Source organism: Cornus florida, unplaced genomic scaffold (assembly GCF_030987335.1).
Source record: "Cornus florida cultivar Cherokee Brave unplaced genomic scaffold, ASM3098733v1 CherokeeBrave_3.0.0_Hap2_Chr11, whole genome shotgun sequence".
Classification (NCBI taxonomy): domain Eukaryota; kingdom Viridiplantae; phylum Streptophyta; class Magnoliopsida; order Cornales; family Cornaceae; genus Cornus; species Cornus florida.
In genome coordinates this window covers 121,536,218-121,545,090 of record NW_026775581.1, presented here as the reverse complement: position 1 = coordinate 121,545,090, position 8,873 = coordinate 121,536,218, and the positions used below count along the sequence as shown (strand labels likewise).

General features: G+C 33.2%; 1 protein-coding gene across 2 annotated transcripts; it reads left to right on the top strand.

The window, feature by feature from the left end:
- The first annotated feature begins 2,680 nt into the window (after positions 1-2,680).
- On the top strand, positions 2,681-7,356 carry LOC132285177 (protein DETOXIFICATION 27-like). 2 transcript variants are annotated; one of them, XM_059787343.1, is made up of 9 exons: positions 2,681-3,103; positions 3,197-3,530; positions 3,614-4,155; positions 4,356-4,442; positions 4,803-4,859; positions 6,139-6,377; positions 6,529-6,647; positions 6,892-6,981; positions 7,090-7,356. In XM_059787343.1, the coding sequence occupies exons 2-9, from the start codon at positions 3,237-3,239 to the stop codon at positions 7,141-7,143; spliced, it is 1,482 nt and encodes a 493-aa protein (XP_059643326.1). In that variant the 5' UTR covers positions 2,681-3,103; positions 3,197-3,236; the 3' UTR covers positions 7,144-7,356. The 2 variants fall into 2 exon arrangements, with proteins under 2 accessions (XP_059643326.1, XP_059643325.1); XM_059787342.1 differs by lacking the exon at positions 2,681-3,103 and having other exon boundaries at positions 3,136-3,530.
- Positions 7,357-8,873: the final 1,517 nt, after the last annotated feature.

The following is an 8,873-nucleotide window of genomic DNA, read 5'->3' as shown; positions in this document are numbered from 1 at the left end:
ATTACTACTCCTAAAAACGACACTTAAATTTGGACTAAAGGAATATATATCTTTCGGGAGAAAAAAAATAAAAAAAATTACACAGGCCAATTAAAATCACCCCTCAAAATAATTGTTAGAGGTATTTTTTGTCAAAAATATTCAAAGGGCTGTAAAAATTGAGAACGATTCTTTGCAATTCGTCCAATAATTAAATAAAATAATGATGAATGATTTAACCGAATATATTTTTTTTATTTATACAAAATATAAAGGGTAAAGTGCACTAAACCCTCCTGTAATTTTTTCTCTTTCTCAAAAAACCCTCATAAACTTTAAGGAATACATTTAACCCCCTAAACTATCCTGTTTGTTGCAAAAAATGAAAATCCGTTAGTTGACCATCTGATTGTTAACGCTGAGTAATGGCACGTGACCCATGTGCCTTAGTAAAAATACAAAATACCACATATACCCTTATAGCAGTTAAAGTCCATTATATTCACCATTACATATATATATTCCTAATATATACAATACATTCGAAGCAGGAAAGAGGCTGAAAATCATAAAAATATATGGATTTTGGAGAGCAATTTCATAAACCCATTTTCTTATCATTGATAATTGGAGTGTTGGTGTGTAAATCTGGGAATGAGGTAGCTATTTATGCTAGAGTGAAAGATATAGAACTTTATAACTTAGGTATGGCCATCATCGGATCCAATAATACAGGTCGATTCATAACCGGATCTTGAAAACCAGTTTTTGTAAACCAAGGTTGGGATAGTTTCACATCCGTAGCCAAACACCGTTCTTCGGTCTGCAGAACCGGGTTAAACCAGAACCAGATCTCTGCAAACCTGGTTTTAGTAAAACCAAGGTTGGGATAGCTCCACATCCGTAGCCAAACACCGCTCTTCTTCTTCACTGTCAACGCCGGTGAGGACCACAATCTGCTACCAACAACAAAAAAAACAAGGATCCGAGGTACAGAATGGAGAATCGAGACCACCACAAGTTAATTAACAGCCAAGGGACGACGGTGAAGCCTCTGCAAATCTCTCGGCTACAGCAAAGAACCACACTCAGTTTCAAACGAAGCCACCGACAACAAAATCAGTCACAACGGCGACTACACACGACAGCCACCGGGGTCAGCAAACGGAGAGGTCGTCGGTGGGATACACAGCACAGTCAATCTCTGCAAACTTTGGATCTGCACACTGGTTCACGACGAAGGCACAATGATGACAACAACTCCTCGCCGACAGTCCAGAAATGGTCGTCGATCAAGAAAAACGTCCACAACACAATTTCAACCGCAAGCCAAGTTCGTCGACGCACGGTGATCTCTTCACGAACTAGTACACACCCTAGCACCGCGGTAGCATCGTCAATGGCTAGATCTCTTCACGACCTAGTACACACCAAGCAATCAGGGTTGAGAGAGAGAAATTGGAAGCAAGAGGGAAGGAAAATTACTGGAATTTTCAGACGGAGAGTCAACAGCGTATATAAGACTTGTTTGCCATATTGTCAACCACTAGTTTGGGACTTTTTGGCGCGAGAGAAGGACACCTTTGGCGCCCATTAGATACAACCGATGTTATTGATAAGGTTAGGTGGGTACGTGTCGCTTCTTTATTAGTTCTAGATATTACAATGCCACATCATCATCTGTTGAACAAAAAACCATTAAGACGATGTCATTCAATTAAGGGCTAAAAGGTAATTTCATTTTTCTATTAACGGTTGTTTCCCGGCTAGTCACTGAATACAACAAATTGATAATTTAGGGGAGTTTTGCTTACTTTAAGGGGATTTCTCGCAATAGAGTCATAGTTCAGGGGTTTAATGCATTTTACCCAAATATAAATAAACGAGAGATTTTACTTCTTTATTTGTGATATAAATAATTAATTAAAAATAATAAATTTACTATTCACGGTAACAATTCAATGATTAAGAGATAGTCCCACTTCAATTAAGTAGCGTGGTCACCAAACCAACCATCAATCAATCAATCAATCTTTGAGCTGCCATGTGATGTTCAGGCTGTCAATCACTCCATAGCCGTATATGTAGTATCTTCATGAATCCCAATCTGATCCATGGAAAACTTCCGGATGCTTCGGCATCTCACAAAAATAAAAGTTTAATACGGCTGCCTTACTGTTAGAAAAAGAAAATTTGAATATCTTGAACTATCCGCAGTTTATTGTATTAGTCCGATGAACAAATATTCATTTTTTTTTATTATGAAAAAATAATTAATCACCAGTACGTACGTACATTACATTCTTTGTAGCACATCAGTACCTGGGAGACCAGAAAGAAGATTAGTGTTAGGTAGGTAGGACCCGGGGGAATCTTATACATGAGGACTTGGATTCAGTCCAGTTTTGTTCATCCAGTTGGTTCGGTTCAAATTTCTATGGCTACTGTTTTGCCACGTCGAGTTCGTTGAACAGTAATGTTTTAGTTAAAAATTAAAAATTTCACCAAATACTTCTAAAAACCATTTCAAAAAACCTTTTAAACTCTTTCACCCTCAACCATGTTTCCAAAATAATTTTAAAAATCAATTTAAATTAAAAACCCATTACAGTCACATTTACCCTCACAAAATTCATTCGGTACTCTACAAAACAAGGACTCCAACACCACCACTAGAATCTATGCGCATTGTCCTCTCACACACACTAAACCCTAGATTTGAATTTTTTTTATAGAAATTCCTGTGAATTCTTAAAAGATATCGATATTACAATTAAATTGATTTAACCAAATTGTCGTCTACTATCGGATCAAAGAAGCAAAGCAAAACATATGAACTGGACTAACTAAATCCACGTGAAACTGACTTGAATCCAAATCCAACATGAGCCACTTCAATATGGAAAGGATCGACCAACAAATGTCACAGTTCACAAATTTATAAAATTATTAAATAATGATTATCATTATTATTTCTCTTTAATTTTTTTAATTTCGACTTGTTTATTTATTTCTTTGTAGTTAGGAGCTTCTTTTTATCGGTTGTCAGCTGGAATCATTACGCGGGCGAGAATAGGCATGCGGTGGTCAGCGACTAGCTAGTGTGACGAAGCCGCCTCCTTATGTGCGTATATAAATACACGACAATGCAAGTTAATGTGCTTATACAAATCTATTAATTGCTTATAGATCTTCTCTTTCTCTGTGTATTCCAAAGAGAGACTGTAAACAAGAGAGAGTGAGAGACCACACCAAAAATGGCGACCAAGGACACAATAGCAGATGAAGCAAAACTACCTTTATTGGACTATTCATGTCCGACCGTTGGATCAAAATACCAAGAAAATGACGACGACCCTGATCTCTCACGGAGGATCTGGATCGAATCAAAGAAGCTCTGGCACATAGTGGGCCCCGCTATTTTCAGCCGCGTCGCCTCCTACTCCATGCTCGTCATCACACAAGCCTTCGCCGGCCATCTGGGCGACCTCGAACTCGCTGCCATCTCCATCGTCAACAATGTCATCGTTGGCTTCGACTTCGGCCTCTTGGTACTACTCTCACTTTCGTTCCCTCAACTCGGATCATTTGCATTTTTAATGATTTTGTTTTGGTTTGTATGATGAATGATCAGCTGGGAATGGCAAGTGCTTTGGAGACTTTATGTGGGCAAGCATTTGGAGCGAAGAGGTACCACATGTTGGGTGTGTACATGCAACGTTCTTGGATTGTGCTTTTCATGTGCTGTGTACTACTCTTGCCTTTGTACCTATTTGCATCTCCAATCTTGAAGCTATTGGGACAGCCAGAGGACATAGCCGAGCTATCTGGGGTGGTGGCTTTCTGGCTAGTCCCACTTCACTTCAGCTTTGCCTTCCAGTTTCCATTGCAGAGGTTCTTCCAGAGCCAGCTCAAGAACGGCGTGATCGCGTGGGTCAATCTGGTGGCTCTGCTGGTGCACATCTTTGTTAGCTGGTTGTTTGTATACTGTCTCAAGCTCGGAGTGGTGGGAACCGCCATTACTCTCAATTTCTCGTGGTGGGTAGTGGTGTTAGGCATGTTTGGTTACACAGTTTGGGGTGGATGTCCTCGTACTTGGACCGGTTTCTCCTTCGAAGCCTTTTCTGGTATCTGGGATTTCGTCAAAATCTCCGCTGCTTCTGGAGTCATGCTTTGGTACTCTTCTTAATCTCTGCAAATTTCAATTAGGTTGTGTTTGGGAGGATGAAATTGAAATTGAAATTGAAATTGATAAATTGAAGAAAATTTTAATCTAACTTTTTAAATTATTTTTCTTTAATTCCAAAACCTACTAAACACATCCTTAATATTTGATAAATTTATGATGTGTGTTTGGTTTTTGTTTGATTGTACAGTTTGGAGAATTGGTATTACAGAATACTGATATTGATGGTTGGAAATGTGAGCAATGCAGAAGTTGCTGTGAATGCTTTGTCCATATGGTGAGCAAATTGTACCACATGCTAGTTGTCAATTTGTCATTATTGTTATTAAAGCATAATGATATGCAAGCGGACTAAATAGGCAAGACAATAAAAACACTTACTTTTTTATTTACTTTTTGATAGGTGTGGATTTCACCTGTACACGTCACCTGACTGACCAATTTAACTGTCTTAAAATATTTTTTTTCTTAGCACTATTATAAATTAAATAATATTGTTTAAATCCATTCATTCTTAGCATCATAAATAAAAAATAAATAAATAAAATTATTCTCGTGAATATAATTTAGTTGCAATTTATGAGTACAAAACTCTGTTATTCTTATGGTTTGTGTGTGTTTTGTTTTCATGTTTCAGTATGACAATTAACGGATGGGAGATGATGATTCCTCTATCATTCTTTGCTGCTACTGGGTAACGTGTTTTTTAATTACTTTCATTTGTCTTTGTGCAAATAAATGCCTCTACGAATAAATTTTAAAATAAGACAATTTATACTTAGATTATCGACCCTGTTACAACACAATCTGATTATTATGATACATTATTTTTAATTATAAATAAAAAAAATGAAATTTAAAAAAAAAAAAATGAAAGTTATGTAGGCCATTTCATTTTTAGATGATGTTATTTTATTTTTTATTTATTTTCTTTATGAGTGTCATAACAATATATATATATATATAATAAAGATGGTGTAAATCTTCATCCGTCTTGAGCTAACTATTATGGTACAAAAAATTAGTGTGACACATGGGATCCTATAATATTTATAGATCCGGTTCAAGCATGTGTGATTATTAGATCTAATGCTCAATCATATATTTATCGTTAACACAGGGTCCACCATATGTCCATACATCAGTAAAATTTTTAACATTTTCTACGAGTTGTGACTCAGCCGGTCTCATCACTTCAGCTTTATTAATTTAGTCTTAAGGGCAGCCGGTATTGCTATACTGGCTGGCAATGCAAATGTTGATTGCTAGCCACGTCAGCATGCTGACGTGACTAATTATAATTATAATAATTTGTTAGTTAAAGTTGACCGTATGGTGATTGCTATCTGTTATTTTATTAATTTTTGCAGTCAAGATCCATTGTGTTTTTATTAACAAGAAGGCAACAAACAAACAAGTGAAGCTTTGGGCCCACTTTGGGCTAGCAACTAGGCTGTTAACTGTGGCGATCGAGATTACTAGCAAAATGTGCTGGCCCATCATTAGCTAGCACCACAACTTTCTTTACTATCGCAATATTGACTCATTTGCTTGCAAAAATCTATCTATACCGGTTGCTCTAAAAACATTATATTAATTGTACGGACAATCACTACTTGTCATTTTTTTTTGAATTACGTATTGCGCTAAAGAGCAAACAAAACTTAGTAAATTATAAACAATTCGATTTATTATTTTTTTATTATTATTTTAACACCAAAGGAGAATCAGATTCTAATTTCATATCTATGTCAAACAGTGATTGTAGCTATTATTATTTTCACAACTTCGGTTTAATTACTAGGCACAAAAAATATGAAAGTTTTGATAAGTAAATTATATCAATATATAAGGAAAATTAAGTAGTGTGAAAAGATGAAGTTAAAGTTGCGTTTCATTGATAATGTTTTCTTTTTTTTTTTTGAACAGTAAATTAAAGTTATTTAATCCATGTTTATAATTATACGATACAGAGTAAGGGTAGCAAATGAGCTTGGAGCAGGCAACGGAAAAGGAGCCAAGTTTGCCACCAAAGTTTCGGTGATGACATCTATAGGGCTTGGTCTATTTTTTTGGCTATTGATTATGATTTTGCACAATGAACTCGCTTTAATATTTTCGAATAGCAAACCTATCTTGGAAGCCGTCAATAACCTCTCAATTCTCTTAGCCTTCACCATTCTCCTCAACAGTGTCCAACCAGTTCTCTCGGGTGAGAATTCCTTCTTAGCCCTTCCAATCACATACATTTTTCTTCTTTTTATTTTTATTTTTTTTTTCTTTTTCTTTTTTTTTTTCACTTATAAACAAATATATGGTTGACATTTTGGTTTTCCAATTTTGTTTTTCTTTCAATAATGTAGGGGTAGCTGTGGGATCGGGGTGGCAATCATCTGTGGCCTACATCAACCTAGGTTGCTATTATTTGATTGGGCTCCCACTCGGATTTGCAATGGAATGGATTTTTCACCAGGGAGTAATGGTAAGTGCGAATTAATTAATTAATTATTATTGTTGTTATTACTGGTATTTACGTAATAATGGAATTGAAAAATAGAAGGTTATATAGACTTTGAAAAAATATTTATGTATTAATGATATCACTGGCTAAATTTGCTTTTTATTGTGGGGAAAATTGCAGCCTTAGCATTTTTTCCTTTTTTCTTCCTTATGTTTTGGAATTTATTTTCTAACATTTTGTATATGTATAAAATTATAATAATCAGGGAATATGGGCTGGAATGATATTCGGAGGAACTGTAATTCAAACTTTAATATTAGCCACCATTACCATACGTTGCGATTGGGAGAAAGAGGTAAAACCTTTTTTATACTTTGCAATTCTTCTTTCACACGCGCACATATATATATATATATAATTATTAGATTCATTTTATTTGATAAATTATTCTTCAAAATTGCAGGCAGAAAAAGCAAGTACGCAAGTGAGGAAATGGGCAGATATAATTGTGAATTAAAAGGCACACAATGATCATGGGTTACGTGACTTTTGATTACAATTTTGCGTAGTCGATATAGATGCCATATTTTTTAGATGCTTATTGTAATGTCAATTGATGTTACATGTGCATCATTATTTTATTAGTGGTCAGAGATGGCTGCAAAGATCCTATTTATGTGGTTTGTATTTTGCACAAGGTGAAGTAAAATTTTGAGAACGATTACATTTATATTTGCACCTCAATGAAAGAGAATTATAGGAGAAATCAATCTAAGGAGGAAGCAAATATTATTAAATACAATCATTAATGAGGATTTTTATATTAATAGATAGAGACATGGGTAATGTGATGTGTGATGAGATTTGAAACATACCACGTCACTATTTGGTACTCATATTCCAGCCGTGGATGAAAAGGAGTCAATGTGAGCCCTACTCTAGAGAGAAATAAAAAAGAAATGAAAAATGAAAGAAAGTAAAGTGAAGTGAATGAAAAAAAAAAAATATTTTCTATCAAACATTTGGTTAGTATAAAAATTTATTTGAAAAAATTGTATGAAAATAATAGTTTGTTAGTTTAGATAGAATGAAAATGAAAAAAAAAAAATATTATTGTACCGTTATGATTTCAAATACAAAAAAAAAAAAAAAAAAATTGTGTTTAATAATGTCTATTTTTATCAAAGGTTTAATAAAATAATGAATTATTAAATTTAAAAATATAATTATTTATATTCATTTATATTATTTAAATTAAAACAATACTTCAAGATTTTTTAGGTAGAACCGTATAAATAGAACTAACTATTCATTTAAGAGAAATAAGGAAGCTTAAAAAATTAAAAATTAAAAATTTGAGCTCATGGGCTCATAGGTTTTCAACCAGAGAACACAAAAAGAACAAAATATATATTATTCTCTGTATATATAATAGAAGTGTGTGTATATATATATATATACTATTATTAAATGTGCAAAGTTTTTCAGTATTTCAATATTTATTTATTAATTGATATAAATTCTATAAAACTCAAAATTATCTAATAAAATTAAAATTAATTCAAATTAACAAAATATAAAAAGAGTTTAATTCAAATTACAAAGTTTCACATTGGTTTTAAGCAAAAATGATTACATGAAAGCCTTTTATAAAACTATAGAGCTAAATAAATAATAATCACACATTCTCGCCTTTTTTGCTAAGATCAAGTGTAGAACTAAATTTTTTTGGGTTGGCCTTTTGACTAACCTTTCTTGGTCTTTTGGCTAAGATCAAGTATAGTATTACTTTATCGGCCTTTGGGTAAAGAGTTTCAGTATTTATTTATTAATTGATATAAATTTTATAAAACTCAAAATTAACTAATAAAATTCAAATAAATTCAAATTAACAAAATATAAAAGAGTTTAATTCACAATAAAGAGCTCTCATTAATTATTATATCCCACGATATAAACTCTATATCTATACTATTATTAAATGTGCAAAGTGTTTCAGTATTTCAATATTTATTTATTAATTGATATAAATTCTATAAAACTCAAAATTACCAAATAAAATTAAAATTAATTTAAATTAACAAAATATAAAAAGAGTTTAATTCAAATTACAAAGTCCCACATTGGTTTTAAGTAAAAAGGATTACATGAAAGTCTCTTATAAAACTATAGAGTTAAAGAAATAATAATCACACTTTCTCGGCCTTTTGGCTAAAATCAAGCGTAGTACTAAATTTTTTTGGGTTG